Genomic DNA, 18786 nt, shown 5'->3' with positions numbered 1-18786 from the left:
TTGTAACATTGAAAAAGAAGATGCAATGATATTTCGAAAAAAAGTTGCAAACGCTCCGTAAAGAAAGTGATCATGAGAATAAGCCAAAAGGATGGATTAGATAGGGAGTAAGAAAATGGCGGTATTGCTAGAAAATCGTTACAGCTTGTTAGTAACAGTAGTAACACTTTTGTAGTGTAGTCTATGCCTTCTACAGATCGTCATCGCTGGTGTGACAGTTCATCCTAGAGCGGGGGTCGACTGATCACCCGCTCAAGATCTTGAAGATTTTGCGATACCGATTACCGCGGGATGGGTGACTCCTTGGACGGCTCCGGGGAACCGTCCCCGGAGTCTCAAATTGTTATAGTGGTAGGATATTGGGAGTTCGCCAATTATTTAAAGAAAGTTGTAATGGTTCTTCTACCTGACGAAGAACTGGTACCACCCGCGTTTAATTCTGCCCTCGAAGACAAGAGCAATCAAGAGTCTATTAAAAAATTCTTAAGTGATTCTCAGGTGTGGGCGCTCTACATACAAAGAAATTCCACTAAAGGTATGTGAGTCGATAATTCTCATTAAATCGTCAACCATTTCGTCGTTGTACATTTTGCACTCTGCCCTCTCGCGAATCCTCCATTGCGGTCTTTCGATACAACGGTACATCAAACCGCGACAACGGAAACGTACACTGAAAATTAATGTGCTACTTGCTGTTCGATGCATTTACATTCTTCTCGAATATGACTCATACCTTGATGTGATCGATACACGTAATGGAAGCATTACATTGTTTTCAACCCTATTTTTCGTTTGTACGTATACACGTCGATGCAACTTATCGCGAAAATATGCCGGTGCGCAACGTTGCGTGTTATATTTTGATTTTTCTATTTCTTTACAACATCAAACTTTTTTTTTACATTAAAACTATTTAAAGAAATACCTGTCTTCAATAATAGTATGCATTTTATACCTGCCATTTGTTGTACAGTTTTTATAGTAATATTGATTGCAATCATTCTAGTTAATACATTTAACATTTTTCGAAATATCAAGACATAATCATTTCTATTCATACCAAGCGTTATGTTTTAATTTATCATTTTTAGAGGAAGACAGCAATGAAGGGGAAGAAGATAGAGAAAATTCTGTTTTCTATATATCAAATGAAATACATTTTACTAGTCCTAAAATGGCCTCCTTAGTTTTAACAAAACGGGGAACAATAGTTGAAGCTGATAAGTCCATTCATTCTCAACTGCGATTAGTTACCTTTTCGGATGGGCCACCTTATGAAACATTGCATGCTATAAGCAAAACTATGGCTCCATATTTTAAGAGTTATGTGAAAGAGACTGGCCGTGCAGACAGAGATGGAGATAAAATGGCCCCAACAGTTGAAAAGAAAATAGCAGAATTAGAAATGGGTTTACTGCATTTACAGCAAAATATAGATATCCCTGAAATTTCATTACAAATTCATGCAGTTGTTGCACAAGTAATTAAACAGTGCATAGAAGAAAATCGTAAGCCAAAAGTTGCAGATTTTGGTGATAAAGTTGAAGATTCAACATTTTTGAACCAATTACAAAATGGTGTCAATAGATGGATAAAGGAGATTCAAAAGGTAAATGATTTGTATTCTTCATATTTATGTATCCCATGGTATATCATAAGCATTAATTTTCTTCCAGGTTACTAAACTGAATCGTGACCCAGAATCAGGTACAGCTCTTCAAGAGATTTCTTTCTGGTTAAATTTGGAAAGGGCATTACATCGTATACAAGAGAAACGAGAAAGCATAGAAATTTCATTAACATTAGACATACTCAAGTATGGAAAAAGATTTCATGCAACAGTTAGTTTCGATACAGATACTGGCCTACAACAAGCTTTGGCTACTGTCAACGATTATAATCCGTTAATGAAAGACTTTCCAATCAATGATTTACTATCAGCTACAGAACTTGAAAGAATACGAACCAGTGTTCAGCAAATTTTCATTCATTTACGAAAGATAAGAAGTACAAAATATCCTATGCAGAGAGCACTAAGGTTGGTGGAGGCCATCTCCAGGGATCTGGGACAACAACTTCTAAAAGTGTTAGGAACAAGAAGATTAATGCACATTCCATTTGATGAGTTTGAAAAAGTTATGGGACAATGTTTCGAAGTATTCAATACATGGGATGATGAATATGAGAAGTTAACTGGATTATTAAGAGATCTTGTTAAAAAGAAACGTGACGAACACATGAAAATGGTATGGAGAGTTTCACCGACACATAAGAAGTTAGAAACTAGAATGGAACATATGCGACACTTCCGTCTGCAGCATGAACAACTCAGGACAGTTATTGTTCGTGTACTTAGACCTACCGTTCAGAGTCACAGTACTGCAGCACTAGAAACACCCGATAACGACAATGTAAAAGTTGAGTATGCTTTAGACGCTGCAGATGCAGACGCTATTAGCGAAGTAAATTTGGCATATGAAAATGTTAAAGAAATAGATTGTCTCGATATTAGCAAAGAGGGTCAAGAATCTTGGAAAGCTGCCGTTCATAGATACGAGGAACGCATTGAAAGAGTCGAAGCAAGAATTACGGCGCATCTCAGAGATCAATTGGGTACTGCAAAGAATGCGAACGAAATGTTTAGAATTTTTTCACGTTTTAATGCGCTTTTCGTGAGACCACACATACGAGGCGCTATTAGAGAATACCAGACGCAATTGATACAAAGAGTAAAAGATGATATCGAAGCTTTGCACGAAAAATTTAAGGTATAATACTTGGGAGTATGAGAAATATTTAACTTATCAATTTTCCCTAATAATTGCGTTACCAATGTAGGTACAATATGCACAAAGCAAATGCTGCAAAATGAGTACAGTCAGAGATTTGCCACCCGTCGCCGGCTCCATCATCTGGGTTAAACAAATTGATTATCAACTTACGATGTACCTAAAACGGGTCGAAGATGTGTTAGGTAACTATTGAAGTCATTTTATGTATTCTCGTAAAATTGTCAACCATTCTCCGTTTATAGGAAAAGGGTGGGAAAGTCATATCGAAGGACAGAAATTGAAAGCGGATGGAGACAGTTTTCGTATGAAGCTCTCGACTAAGGAAATTTTCAATGATTGGGCGCGTAAAGTGCAGCAAAGAAATCTTGGAGTTACTGGAAGGATATTCGCAATAGAAAATGTGCGATCGCGTACGAGTCGTGGCAACGTATTGAAATTGAAAGTAAATTTCCTTCCTGAAATTATTACATTGTCGAAGGAAGTAAGAAATTTGAGAAACCTTGGTTTTCGTGTACCTTTACCCATTGTAAATAAAGCACATCAGGCTAATCAGCTGTACCCGTTCGCAATCAGCCTGATCGATAGCATCAGGACTTATGAGAGAACGCTTGAGAAGGTAATATTATGTCATATTTACCTATTTTTTTATTATATAATTCTGAGATTGGTGTAAAATTTTAAAATGACTTCGTCGTGAAATAGCAACTAAGTTTTATTTTTCTGGATGTTTTTGCATCATGACTATCACTGTTACAATATTACCGAAGATTTAAAGATTCGACAATACGTAAAAACAATAGAAAATAATAGGGAATAGCGCCACGTTAAAGGTATACATTAGTTGATGTTAAAGGTGTACAATTAGACTGATGTTTCTAATTTTTTGGGTCTCCAATATTTTTAGCTTGCCAATCGGAGTCCCCACTGTCCCGCACTGAAGGTAGTCATTGTATGATGCTTTCAGGAATTATGCATCTTGCCTACATATGCAAATTACTGTATGCCTGCTTAGCTCTTGTAGAAAAATGTGTATACTGCAAGATGATTTTGTTCTAGTACAATGGATAATTTACAGAAATTAGTATATATTTGTCTGAAGAATGAGTAGGTAAATCGTAAGGATGTGCGAGAAAGATTCGGTTCTTTTGTATTTTCAAAGTATAAGGATTTATTTGTTTAATGTATCTGAAAGCTTTTAGATTTCTAATTTCATTAATTTTGATTCACTTGTCTCACAGATATCTTGAGAAGACCCTACAATTTATTTCCCACTCCAGATTATACTTACATTGATCAGTTGTCATTAATTCAAAAAGTTTGACTATCCGCACATTCCGGGAGTTGCTTGTAATCGATATGGTGACATCTTGTATGAATCTGTTTCTGTAATACTTTTACGACGCAAATAAGAATTACCATACAGTTTTTTAGCATTGGCTATGAACATGTAAAACTTTTGTTTGCATCTTTTGTATGTACATCATTGAATGATGAATTGCAATTTATGTTGTAAAACTGTATACTTATTACAATATAATTTTTGCAAGTTTTATTCTATAATTTGTATTTCTCTTTAGATCGAAGATAAAGCCAGTATCGTACCGCTAGTTGCTGGAATGCGCAACGACGTCTTGTCTCTTATTTCCGAAGTAAGTTTTTATCTCTGATCACTTACCAGACTATAAAATTATATTTATTTATATACATATATATATTGATATTTTAAATTTAGGGAATCGGCCTTATTTGGGAAAGTTACAAATTGGATCAGTATGTACAACGTCTTTCCGATGCTGTAGTTTCATTTCAAGAAAAAGTGGAAGATCTTGTAGTGGTTGAAGAACAGCTGGATGTTGATGTTCGATCTCTTGAAACATGTCCGTATTCGGCAAATACGTTTGCCGATATACTCTCGAAAATTCAGAAGGCAGTGGATGAATTGTCCCTAAAAAATTATTCGAATTTGAACATTTGGGTGTCTAGACTTGACGAGGAGGTAGAAAAGAATTTAGCTGCCAGATTGGAAGCTGGTATAAAAGCATGGACCGATGCGCTTACCGGTCAAAAGAAGGAAGTGGATTTAAGTATGGACACAGATGCACCTTCTCAACCCACTCATAAACCCGGTGGCGATCCAAAGATTCAGAATCAAATTCACGAAGTTCGTATAACAAATCAGACAATGTACTTATATCCGAGCATCGAAGACGCGAGGTTCCAGATAATGCAACAACTATTTGCATGGCAAGCTATAGTCACCTCACAAGTTCGACTTCAAAGTTCAAGATATCAGGTTGGATTGGACAAACCTGAGTCAGGTACCTACAGGAATTTACTTACAAAATTACCCACTGGAAAACAACCTCTGGAAGCGGCTTACGAAGCAGTAGAATCCAAAATGAAAGATGTTGCTGATTATGTGGATCAGTGGTTACGTTATCAGGCCCTGTGGGATTTGCAGCCAGATAATTTGTATGGAAAATTGGGTGAAAACATAAATCTATGGATGAAATGTCTAAACGACATCAAAAAGACTAGAACTACATTCGATACGTCGGACACTAGACGGGAATTTGGTCCTGTTGTAATCGATTATGCAAAAGTGCAAAGCAAAGTGTCGTTGAAATACGATTCGTGGCACAAAGAAACACTTGGTAAATTCGGAACTCTTCTTGGCAATGAAATGGCAAGTTTCCACTCGCAAGTATCGAAATCTAGAAGCGATTTAGAGCAGCAGTCCATTGAAGCTGCTAGTACTTCAGACGCGGTTGGACTAATAACATACGTCCAATCTCTGAAACGTAAAATGAAAGCTTGGGAGAAGCAAGTGGATATATATCGTGAGGGTCAGAGAATATTGGAGCGTCAACGATTCCAATTCCCGTCTTCGTGGCTGCATGTAGACAACATCGAAGGTGAATGGGGTGCGTTTAATGAGATACTCAAGAGAAAGGACACAAGTATACAAACGCAAGTAGCGTCTTTACAGATGAAGATTGTCGCTGAAGACAAGGCTGTTGAAATAAGAACCACCGATTTCCTGAGTGATTGGGAAAGAGGCAAACCGGTTGAGGGTCATCTGCGGCCAGACGATGCGCTACAACAATTGCAGTTGTTTGAAAGTAAATTTGCTAGATTGAAAGAAGAGAGAGACAACGTAGCAAAGGCTAAAGAAGCTTTAGAACTGCAAGAACCAGGCGGTGTTTCCACCAGTGAAGACAGAATGCAAGTTGTGTTCGAAGAACTTCAAGACTTAAGGGGTGTTTGGTCGGAATTGTCGAAGATATGGGCTCAGATTGACGAAACCAGAGAAAAGCCTTGGCTCTCTGTACAGCCGAGGAAATTGCGGCAACAGCTGGACACAATGATGGCACAATTAAAGGAGCTGCCAGCCAGACTTAGGCAGTACTCTTCCTATGAATACGTTAAGAAAATGTTGCAGAGTTACACGAAGGTTAACATGTTAATTGTTGAATTAAAATCAGACGCTCTGAAAGAGAGACACTGGAAACAGTTGACAAAACAGCTTCGAGTTAACTGGGTGTTGAGCGAACTCACTCTCGGTCAAGTGTGGGACGTGAACCTTCAGAAAAACGAAAGTATAGTGAAAGACATTATCCTTGTTGCGCAGGGTGAAATGGCGCTAGAAGAATTTTTGAAACAAGTCCGCGAATCCTGGCAGACCTACGAATTGGATTTAATAAATTATCAGAGTAAATGTAAATTAATTCGCGGTTGGGATGATCTCTTCAATAAAGTTAAAGAACACATCAACTCTGTAGCAGCAATGAAACTATCACCTTACTACAAGGTATTTGAGGAAGAAGCACTGACTTGGGAAGAAAAATTGAATAGGATCAACGCGTTGTTCGACGTGTGGATAGACGTTCAGAGACGCTGGGTTTATTTGGAAGGCATTTTCTCGGGCAGCGCCGATATTAAAACTCTTTTGCCCGTTGAAACCTCTCGATTTCAGAGCATTAGCTCTGAGTTTCTTGGTTTGATGAAGAAAGTATCGAAATCTCCTATGGTCATGGACGTCCTAAATATTCCCGGTGTCCAAAGAGCGCTTGAAAGATTAGCTGATCTGCTTGGAAAAATTCAGAAAGCTTTGGGAGAGTATCTCGAAAGAGAACGTACGTCGTTCCCTCGATTTTACTTCGTGGGTGACGAAGATTTGCTGGAAATTATTGGTAACAGCAAAAACATTGCAAGATTACAGAAGCATTTTAAAAAGATGTTTGCCGGTGTGGCGGCTATTCTTTTAAATGAGGATAATACTGTCATTACGGGTATAGCATCTCGAGAAGGGGAAGAAGTGCTATTTCAGACTCCAGTCTCTACCGTTGATTACCCTAAAATCAATGAATGGTTGACTCTCGTAGAAAAAGAAATGAGAGTCACATTGGCATCGAGTCTGGCGAGGGCAGTGCAAGATATTAAACAATTCAAAGACGGTAATATCAATGCACAAGCGTTCATGACATGGTGCGATAATTATCAAGCACAAATTATAGTTTTGGCCGCTCAGATTTTATGGTCGGAGGACGTCGAAGCGGCTCTGCACGAAGCACAAAGCGATCCAAGTAAAAATTCGTTGGAAAGAGTATTGCTTCAAGTCGAGGGTACCTTAAATGTCTTGGCGGACTCGGTTCTTCAAGAACAACCTTCGTTGAGACGGAAAAAACTCGAACATTTGATCAACGAATTTGTACATAAACGCACAGTAACGAGGAGGCTGATCGCGAACAAAGTCTCGAATCCAAAAGCGTTCGAATGGCTATGCGAGATGAGATTCTATTTTGATCCGAGGCAAACCGAAGTTTTACAACAACTTACGATACACATGGCAAACGCTAAGTTTTTCTATGGATTCGAGTATTTGGGAGTGCAGGATAGATTGGTACAAACCCCCCTAACGGATAGGTGTTACTTGACCATGACTCAGGCTTTAGAAGCTCGCCTCGGAGGTTCTCCATTTGGTCCAGCTGGAACAGGAAAGACTGAATCGGTTAAAGCATTGGGCCATCAACTTGGAAGATTCGTTTTGGTATTCAATTGCGATGAAACGTTCGATTTTCAGGTAACAAAAAACAGATACATTCCGGTATGGTAGCCGATGCCGTTCGCGTGGTGGTATATCGAATAACATTTCATATTTCTTTTCGTAGGCTATGGGTCGTATTTTTGTTGGTCTGTGCCAAGTCGGAGCATGGGGTTGCTTCGATGAATTCAATCGTTTAGAAGAGCGTATGCTTTCGGCTGTTTCTCAACAAGTACAAACTATCCAGGAAGCTTTGAAGAGTCAGATGGAAGGGAAAAAAGAAGGAGGAACCCTCTGCGTGGAACTGGTCGGCAAACAAGTGAAAGTATCTACGGACATGGCGATCTTCATCACAATGAATCCTGGCTATGCTGGACGATCAAATCTTCCCGACAACTTGAAGAAATTGTTCAGATCTTTGGCCATGACTACGCCCGACAGACAGCTAATAGCCGAAGTGATGCTTTTCAGCCAAGGATTTAGATCGGCTGAGAAGCTGGCGTGCAAGATCGTGCCGTTCTTCAAGTAAGTTATCAGGATGTCTTAAGTTTTTAAGTACATGTTTTCCCATATTGTACGTACTATTTTTACAGGCTGTGCGACGAACAACTTTCAGACCAATCTCATTATGATTTCGGTCTTCGAGCGCTCAAATCCGTACTGATTTCCGCCGGTAACGTTAAACGCGATCGCATACAAAAGATCAAAGAAGGCATGCAGAATCGCGGCGAAACTAATATCGACGAGGCCTCGATCGCTGAAAATTTGCCGGAGCAAGAAATTCTCATTCAATCTGTTTGTGAAACGATGGTACCGAAGTTAGTTGCCGAAGATATTCCGTTGCTTTTCAGTTTATTGAACGATGTATTCCCGAATGTAAATTACACACGAGCTGAAATGAAAGGTGATTGTTTAAAGTATGTTGTGATCTCCTAGCATCTACATATTTCTTATGAATCAAATCTACGCCCGTAGGATTGAAAGATCAAATCAGAAAGGTGTGCATGGAGGAGTATCTTGTATGCGGTGAAGGCGACGAACAAGGAGGTGTATGGCAAGAAAAGGTAATCGTGTATTACAATTTAAGCCACTGTAAATAATCATTACTTGCACTACCATCTCCTTCATTGCTGGAAATAACCGCATGAAACTAGTAGAACGAACAAGGGAAAGCAATTTGGCTACAATTTGTTTTTCTTTTTTTCTGTAAAAAAAATTGTAATATGACACAGATAATGTTTTCCTAACCATTAAACTATTTATTATACGCACTCTCAGGATGTAGTTCGTGGGACATGGCTAGGAAAGGTGAGAGAAAGTGAATTGTGATTAGTTTTGCACGATTGGTATCGTTCAATTTAATAGATCCTATTTCGTAAATCATCCTACCTTATAAATTCGCATGATTCTCATTGTTTTCATTCGTGGGCTTTCTCGAGACTAATAGTATGTTTATTTAGGTACTCCAACTTTATCAAATCTGCAATCTGAATCATGGTCTCATGATGGTCGGACCAAGTGGTTCTGGAAAAACGATGGCTTGGAAGGTACTCTTGAAAGCTTTGGAAAGATTCGAAGGAATAGAAGGCGTTGCACACGTGATAGATCCGAAAGCGATTAGCAAAGAAACATTGTACGGCGTGTTAGACCCGAATACACGTGAATGGACAGACGGCCTGTTTACGCACATTCTCAGAAAGATCATTGATAACGTCAGAGGAGAAATAAACAAACGACAGTGGATCATATTCGACGGCGATGTTGATCCGGAATGGGTTGAAAATCTCAATTCCGTGTTGGACGACAATAAATTGCTTACGCTGCCGAATGGCGAACGTCTCAGTCTGCCACCAAACGTGAGAGTTATGTTCGAGGTTCAAGATCTGAAATATGCCACATTGGCCACTGTCTCTCGTTGCGGTATGGTTTGGTTCTCCGAAGATGTACTTTCCACAGAAATGATATTTGAGAATTACATGCTACGCGTAAGAAACATTCCGCTTGAGGACGGAGAAGAGGATAATCTCAGCAAAAAGGCAACAGAGAAAGATGACACTGTATCCCCTGCGTTGACCGTGCAAAGGGAAGTTGCCAGTATCTTGCAGAGTTACTTTGCTCCGGATGGATTGGTAGTGAGATGCTTAGAGTACGCCATGAAACAAGAACACATAATGGATTTCACGCGTTTGCGAGCGTTAAGCTCATTATTTTCCATGTTGAATCAGTCAGTGCGCAATGTTCTGCAATATAATCATTCGCATACAGATTTTCCTTTGCCTAGCGAACAACTAGAACGTTACATGCCAAAGTGCTTGGTATACGCTTTACTGTGGAGCTTCGCGGGCGATGCCAAACTAAAAGTTAGGTCTGACTTGGGAGACTTCGTTAGGTCTATCACGACTATACCCCTGCCAACGCAAAGTAACATTCCTATCATAGACTTCGAAGTAAGCATCCACGGTGAATGGTTGCCATGGAGCAACAAGGTTCCGCAGATCGAAGTGGAAACACACAAGGTCGCTAGTCCGGATATTGTTGTACCGACATTGGATACCGTAAGGCACGAAAGTCTACTTTATACGTGGTTGGCAGAGCACAAACCAATCGGTAAAATACACTAACCTTGCAGATATTATTATCGAAGTCTATCGAAAATATGTAACAGAGTATTGTATGTAAACGTTTTCCTTTACAGTGCTTTGTGGACCACCTGGTTCTGGTAAAACTATGACTCTTTTCTCTGCCTTGCGAGCCTTGCCCGATATGGAAGTTGTTGGTCTGAACTTTTCATCGGCTACCACTCCCGAACTTTTACTAAAGACATTTGATCATTACTGCGAGTATCGTAAAACTCCCAATGGCGTTGTACTTTCTCCTGTACAACTGGGCAAGTGGCTGGTTCTGTTTTGCGATGAAATCAATTTACCAGATATGGACAATTACGGGACGCAACGCGTAATCTCGTTTCTCAGACAATTGGTAGAGCACAGAGGCTTCTATCGAACTAGCGATCAGGCTTGGGTTACTTTAGAAAGAATTCAGTTCGTTGGCGCTTGCAATCCTCCGACAGATCCAGGTAGAAAGCCTCTTAGTCATAGATTCTTACGACACGTTCCAGTTATTTACGTCGACTATCCAGGAGAGACCTCCTTGAAACAAATTTATGGTACATTTACTCGTGCCATGCTTAGGTGAGGGCAACTCTTCCTGTTTGATAACTTCAGCCTATTCGACATAAAGATAACTTTGTCTCTCATCATGATGTTTCAGGTTAACACCTTCGCTGAGGGGCTACGCAGAACCCTTAACGAATGCAATGGTAGAGTTCTATCTCTCTTCGCAAGAAAGATTTACTCAAGATATGCAACCGCATTACGTTTACTCTCCGCGTGAGATGACTAGATGGGTGCGCGGTATCTGCGAAGCCATTAGACCTCTCGATAATCTGTCGGTTGAAGGTCTTGTACGTTTGTGGGCACACGAAGCTCTTCGTCTTTTCCAAGACAGACTTGTAGAAGATTCCGAGAGAGCCTGGACCAACAAGAATATAGATACTGTAGCTATGAAACACTTTATGGGTGTCGATAAGGAGAGAGCGTTAGCCAGGCCCATTTTATATAGCAATTGGCTATCAAAGGACTACGTGCCAGTTAATAGACAGGAGTTACGAGACTACGTTCGGGCAAGATTGAAAGTGTTCTACGAAGAAGAATTGGACGTACCTTTGGTACTGTTCGATGAAGTTCTAGAACACGTTCTGCGGATCGACAGAATCTTCCGACAGCCTCAGGGACATTTGTTGCTCATTGGTGTCTCTGGCGCTGGTAAGACGACTCTGTCTAGGTTCGTAGCGTGGATGAATGGTTTATCTATATTCCAAATAAAGGTACGAATTCGAATATTAACAATGTTCTGGATTTATCCACACGTTTGATTAATATTACTGATTTATTCCCTCGTTTTCAAAAGGTACACAATAAGTACACTGGAGAAGACTTCGATGAAGATCTGCGTCAAGTACTGAGACGTTCCGGTTGTAAGGACGAGAAAATAGCATTCATTCTTGATGAATCGAACGTGTTGGATTCTGGATTCCTCGAGCGAATGAATACGTTACTTGCGAACGGAGAGGTGCCAGGTCTGTTCGAAGGTGACGAATACACAACGCTTATGACGCAGTGCAAGGAAGGAGCACAGCGCGAGGGACTTATGTTGGACTCTAACGAAGAGTTATACAAATGGTTTACCGGTCAAGTTATGCGAAACCTACACGTGGTGTTCACCATGAATCCAAGTACAGACGGTCTTAAAGATCGAGCCGCAACGTCACCCGCTTTGTTCAACAGATGCGTGTTGAATTGGTTCGGCGATTGGTCCGATGATGCGCTCTTCCAAGTAGGCAAAGAATTTACCAGCCGCGTGGATTTGGAAAGACCTGCCTGGAAGTGCCCAGATTTCTTCCCATCCGTGTGCTCTTTAATTCCGTCGCAACCCACGCACAGAGACGCTGTCATTAATGCGTGCGTTTACGTGCACCAAACGTTGCACAAAGCCAATGCAAGACTTGCGAAACGAGGCAGTAGAACCATGGCGATTACACCTCGTCATTACTTGGACTTCATCAATCATTTCGTGAAACTGTATCAGGAGAAGAGAAGTGACCTGGAGGAACAACAGTTGCATTTGAATGTTGGGTTAAGTAAAATCGCGGAAACGGTGGAACAGGTGGAAGAAATGCAGAAGAGTTTGGCTATTAAATCTCAGGTAGGATGTTCACTCCGCGGGGGAGTACAGTTCTTCTGCATTCTGTACGAAAATGATTTCTTTCATGGATTTTCGTGTGTAGGAACTGCACGCGAAGAACGAAGCTGCCAACGCGAAATTGCGGCAAATGGTCAAGGATCAGCAAGAGGCGGAAAAGAAGAAAGTACAGAGCCAGGAAATTCAACAACAGTTGGCTATACAAACAGTGGCTATTAATCAAAAGAGAGATGATGTTGTGGCAGATCTAGCACAAGTCGAACCAGCTGTCGTCGACGCTCAAAATGGTGGGTATTATTTGCATTTTAATAGTTATCATTTCTGTCACGTTTACAGAAAGATTTACTGTCTTTTTAAATAATTGCAATTGTTGCTCACTCTTCACATTCTGAACGCACTGACACACACGCACACACACACACACACACACACACATATATACGTGGTACGTTGCGTTGAAACATTTATGATGAGTGTAGCTGTCAAGGGGATTAAGCGGCAGTATCTAGTCGAAATTCGATCGATGGCAAATCCGCCCAGCATCGTAAAGCTGGCTTTAGAGTCTATATGCCTGTTGCTCGAAGAGAATGCTACCGATTGGAAACAGATTCGCGCTGTCATTATGAAGGATAGCTTCATACCGACCATTGTCAACTTTAACACAGTGGACCTCACGTAAGGATATAGTTATCTAGGGTCTGTTGAATGTCCGACTCTCACAATTGGGAACTTACCGAGGCAGAAACGAATCAATAACCGCTTAACATATATGTTATATCTTTTGGCTGTGTACACCACATAGTTATTCGCGTATATGCGAGTTCTTATAAACGCAACGAACATTCTCTTTAGCTGTTACACGAAAAAAAAAAAAAGAATCGAAGCTACCACGAGATTTGCTATCTTTTTCTCCATTCAGAGACAATTATAAGAACGTGACGCGATACGCGAATATTTGTATGTACTACTGTGTAAATATGATATTCGTTACATGTTTTTTTTTCTGATAGCTAACTTTCTAGGACAACCATACTGATGCGCAGCCTGCCGCAGCTTGTTTCTCGCATAACTTTATTTACCGTAACTTATCTAATTGCACCATGCCTGCACTCGTTATTTACCACTGTATTATATGAAACTCCTTTCGTTTTTTTTTCGTATAGCGGTGAAATCGATAAAGAAACAACATTTAGTCGAAGTTCGGTCTATGGCGAATCCGCCGGCGATCGTGAAGGTCGCGTTGGAGTCTATCTGCTTATTGCTCGGTGAAAATGCCAGTGACTGGAAATCTATCCGCGCTGTCATCATGAGGGACAATTTTATCAATACTATTGTCTCTAATTTCAGTACCGAGGATATTACGTAAGCATGCATTCAATGTTCTTTTTCCTTGACGAACGATCGAATTCCTTGACCGCGAGGGATCAGCGAACACTGTTTCGTTGATGCGACCGTTTTCCAGATGTTTCATTTTAAAGAAGAAGAAATTATGTACGCCTCGAACTGAAATGTAGTACTAATATACGCGTTGTATGTATGTATGTATGTACAACTAATCCCTGTGCTTGCTGGTCTCAGATCTAAAAAGAAGAAAAAAAAACATTTGACAAAATTCACAAAGCACAATTACTACTTAAAGCATGACGCGAACGACCGTTGTCAAACTTGTTACTAACCGAAGTTACGTGTGTAATACAGTAACTAAAATATTATTTAAAACTCTGGGTTTTCGTTCGTGAACCAAGTATATTTAAGTTACAGTTGAAGTAAAAGGTGATCGAATGCTTATTCTCAATTACGTATTCGCAGGGACGAAGTGAGAGAAAAGATGAAGAGTCGTTACTTGAGCAATCCAGATTATAACTTTGAAAAAGTTAATCGAGCCAGCTTGGCTTGTGGGCCTCTTGTCAAATGGGCTACCGCACAAGTAATTATTTTCTAAAACAGTGTAGGATGTCTTTTATCTCGAAAATAAAGTAAATATTGTTAACTGTGTAATTTTACCAAATTTCAGATCGAATACGCGGATATGTTGAAACGCGTAGAGCCTCTAAGGGATGAGCTTCATTCTTTGGAACGACAGGCTGAAACGAACATGCAGAAGGGCGAAGAAGTGAAGAATTTAATTGCACAACTAGAACAGAGTATAGCCTCGTACAAAGAGGAATATGCTCAGTTAATTTCTCAAGCGCAAGCTATCAAAGCTGACTTGGAGAGTGTACAGGCCAAAGTGGATCGTTCTATTGCTTTACTGAAATCCTTGGTGATCGAAAGGGAACGGTGGGAAGCGACTAGTGAAACATTCAAGAGCCAGATGTCTACTATTATCGGAGACGTTCTCTTGTCGTCCGCTTTCCTGGCTTACGCAGGATATTTCGATCAACATGTAAGCGTTCCGCAATAATTACGTAGTATATTTTTCTTTACATCGTGTATTCATTTGTTTTTGTTTGTTTTTTTACAGTACCGACAAAATCTGTTCAGTACCTGGTGTCAACATCTACAATTGGCGAATTTGCAATTCCGACCAGACATTGCGAGAACTGAATATTTGTCGAATCCCGATGAGCGGTTGAGATGGCAAGCCAATGCTCTACCCACGGATGATCTTTGCACGGAAAATGCTATTATGTTGAAGCGATTCAATAGGTATCCGTTGATAATAGATCCATCCGGACAAGCGACCGAGTTTATAATGAACGAATTCAAGGATCGTAAAATTACAAAAACGAGCTTCTTGGACGACTCGTTTAGGAAGAATCTCGAGAGCGCATTGCGCTTTGGTAATCCCTTGTTGGTACAAGACGTCGAGAACTACGATCCTATATTAAATCCGGTTCTGAACAGAGAATTAAGAAGAACGGGTGGACGCGTATTAATTACACTTGGAGATCAGGACATTGATCTGTCGCCGTCTTTCGTCATCTTTTTGTCCACGAGGGATCCAACGGTTGAATTCCCGCCTGATATTTGCTCTCGTGTCACCTTTGTCAACTTCACCGTTACCAGAAGCTCCTTGCAGAGTCAGTGTTTGAACCAGGTGCTGAAAGCCGAACGACCAGACATCGACGAGAAAAGATCCGATCTCTTGAAGTTACAGGGCGAATTCCATTTGCGACTGAGACAGCTCGAGAAATCTTTACTGCAAGCACTGAATGATGCCAAAGGAAAGATTCTCGACGATGATTCTGTGATAACTACCCTCGAAACATTGAAGCAAGAGGCAGCCGACATTAGCAAGAAGGTCGAAGAGACGGATAAAGTGATAGCAGAAATAGAAACGGTCTCTCAACAATACATGCCCTTGTCTCAAGCCTGTTCAAATATGTACTTTACAATGGACAGCCTGAACCAAGTGCACTTCTTGTATCAATATTCTCTAAAAATGTTTTTGGACGTTTTCACGTCCGTTTTATCTCAAAATCCAAGACTGCACAATATATCGGATTACACGCAGCGACTGTCTGTAATCACCAGCGATTTGTTCTCTGCTTGTTACGAACGAGTTGCTCGTGGAATGTTGCACACGGATAGATTAACTTTCGCGTTGCTGCTGTGTAAAATACACTTGAAGGGAATCGCCACGGAGTCCACGTACGACAGTGAATTTACATTCTTCTTGCGTGGCAAGGAAGGTGTTCTGAATATTAGAGGACCTCTTGCTCCCAACGTCAGTTCCGAACAACAAGAGGCTATGTTGCGCTTGAGTCTTAGGCTGCCGGCTTTCAAGAAATTGTCCGAAAAGGTTCAAGAAAACGCAGAGTTCAACTCGTGGCTGCAATCGCCAACTCCGGAAACTTGTGTGCCAAAGCTTTGGGACGAAGAAAAACCGTTGACACCGACGGGTACGGCCATGCACCAGTTGTTGGTAATCCAAGCGTTTCGACCGGATCGCGTGATAGCCGCTGCGACTTTGGTTGTTACTTGCGCCTTAGGTGAATCCTTTATGGCTGCTGCAGAAGCAGAACTCGACTTTACATCTGTAGTCGAGAACGAGCTGAAAGCTGCCGTGCCCGCCTTGCTTTGTTCTGTGCCTGGTTTTGATGCCTCTGGCAGGGTCGACGATCTGGCTGCTGAATTGGGTAAACAAATAGTCAGTATTGCGATAGGATCCTCGGAAGGATTCAATCAAGCCGATAGGGCAATAAACATGGCTGTTAAAGCAGGCAGATGGGTAATGTTGAAAAACGTTCATTTGGCACCGCAATGGTTGGTACAACTCGAAAAGAAATTACATAGCCTGCAACCGCACACTAACTTCAGACTTTTCTTGACTATGGAAATCAATCCAAAGGTACCCGTGAATCTCCTAAGAGCTGGTAGAATATTTGTCTTCGAGCCACCACCTGGTATCAGAGCAAACCTATTGCGAACATTTAGCACTGTACCTGCGTCAAGAATGATGAAGGCACCCAATGAAAGAGCCCGCTTGTACTTCCTGCTTGCATGGTTCCATGCGATCGTTCAGGAACGTCTTCGTTACGCGCCATTGGGATGGGCCAAGCATTACGAGTTCAATGAAAGCGACCTGAGAGTAGCCTGTGACACTCTTGACACGTGGATAGAGACGACCGCTATGGGTAGAACTAATCTGCCTCCGGAGAAGGTACCTTGGGATGCATTGGTGACGTTGCTTTCTCAATGCATATACGGTGGTAAAATAGACAACGACTTCGATCAACGTTTACTGGCATCCTTCCTTCGAAAACTGTTTACTCCAAGGTCTTTCGAAACCGATTTTGCGCTGGTTGCCAATGTCGATGGCTTACAAGGAGTTCAGAGACACATTACCATGCCCGATGGTACAAGACGCGATCATTTCCTCAAATGGATCGAGTCTCTCTCCGATAGACAAACACCGTCTTGGCTTGGATTGCCGAACAACGCGGAAAAAGTACTACTCACAACCAGAGGAACGGATTTGGTGTCGAAATTATTGAAGATGCAGCAACTGGAGGACGAAGACGAATTGGCGTACTCTAACGAGGAATCATTGGATACGCCTAGAGAGGCTGAAGCCGACGGTCGACCATCCTGGATGAGAACGTTGCACAATTCAGCGTCGACGTGGTTACAGTTACTTCCAAAGAACTTGCTGACTCTGAAGAGAACCGTGGAAAATATCAAGGACCCGCTTTACAGATACTTTGAGAGAGAAGTTAATAGTGGTGCCAAATTGCTTCAAGATGTGATTCACGATTTGGAAGATGTAGTTTTAATTTGTCAGGTATTCAATTAATATAGTTTTTACTGTTATTCGAATTAACAGAGTTTCTAACAATATGTGTTCTCTTTTGCATACGCAGGGCAAGAAAAAGCAAACCAATTATCATAGAACAATGCTGTCAGAATTGGTGAAAGGCATTTTACCTGGCGGATGGAGACGATACACTGTACCAAGAGGATGTACCGTTATACAGTGGATTACTGACTTCAGTCACAGGGTGTCACAGTTACAAGAAGTTTCACGGCTGGTATCTCAAGGAGGGGCTAAAGAAATCAAGGTTTGCTTAGTTGATATGTTTTCCGTAATTACTAATTCTTCACTCGCTATAATCTTGTACTTTTCAGAGTTTCCCCGTTTGGCTTGGTGGATTGTTGAATCCAGAGGCGTACATAACGGCAACGAGACAGTGCATAGCACAGGCGAACAGTTGGTCCCTCGAGGAGCTTCAATTAGACGTGACTATAGGGGACGGTGACAATATTGCGACTGACGACTGTTCGTTCGCTGTGACCGGTTTGAAGCTGCAAGGAGCACAGTGCAAAGATAATCAGTTGTACCTGACTTCAACTATTATGATCGACTTACCCGTTACTATGTTGAGGTGGATAAGATCCTCCACCGATGAAGTCCGAAAAGGAAAACTGTCTTTGCCGGTTTATCTGAACAGCACGCGCACTGAATTACTCTTTACTGTCGATTTAAATATTGCTCCTAGTCAAGATCCTCACAGTTTTTACGAGAGAGGAGTCGCTGTTCTTACATCTACCGCTTTGAATTAATACCTTCTAAACTAGCTAATCATTTCGAGAGCGAGTCTTTCGAATGAATAAATGTGTATTGAAAGAAATGAGATATTTAATGACTAACGTATCGATAAAGTTAATTTGCAACGATTTAATTGTCTAATGTAGTTCAGGAATGGGCAAATGGTCTTCTCAGTGCTGTTGCTCTCCATACGTAGC

The 18786-nt window shown here is 41.0% G+C and overlaps 1 protein-coding gene across 1 annotated transcript; it reads left to right on the top strand.

Annotated features, from left to right (window-relative positions):
* Positions 1-222: 222 nt before the first annotated feature.
* Positions 223-18603, top strand: LOC107189105 (dynein heavy chain, cytoplasmic). Its single transcript, XM_015577556.1, has 22 exons — positions 223-535; positions 1092-1609; positions 1677-2768; positions 2839-2974; positions 3035-3408; positions 4370-4441; positions 4525-7875; positions 7964-8361; positions 8430-8740; positions 8812-8900; positions 9115-9144; positions 9297-10443; positions 10532-11027; positions 11107-11722; positions 11806-12600; positions 12683-12884; positions 13761-13959; positions 14407-14524; positions 14612-14983; positions 15062-17824; positions 17904-18101; positions 18169-18603. Exons 1-22 carry the CDS (start codon positions 292-294, stop codon positions 18601-18603), a joined length of 13956 nt encoding a protein of 4651 aa, XP_015433042.1. The 5' UTR covers positions 223-291.
* Positions 18604-18786: the final 183 nt, after the last annotated feature.

The sequence above is a fragment of the Dufourea novaeangliae genome, unplaced genomic scaffold, assembly GCF_001272555.1.
Source record: "Dufourea novaeangliae isolate 0120121106 unplaced genomic scaffold, ASM127255v1 scaffold125, whole genome shotgun sequence".
Lineage (NCBI taxonomy): Eukaryota > Metazoa > Arthropoda > Insecta > Hymenoptera > Halictidae > Dufourea > Dufourea novaeangliae.
This window is presented reverse-complemented; position numbering and strand designations above follow the sequence as displayed.

Coding starts and splice junctions, on each gene's coding strand:
- LOC107189105 (XM_015577556.1), top strand. CDS start 292: ATGGGTGACTCCTTGGACGGCTCCGGGGAACCGTCCCCGGAGTCTCAA. Junction 9,145..9,296: donor GTGGGACATGGCTAGGAAAG/GTGAGAGAAAGT, acceptor ATGTTTATTTAG/GTACTCCAACTTTATCAAAT. Junction 12,601..12,682: donor GTTTGGCTATTAAATCTCAG/GTAGGATGTTCA, acceptor TTTCGTGTGTAG/GAACTGCACGCGAAGAACGA.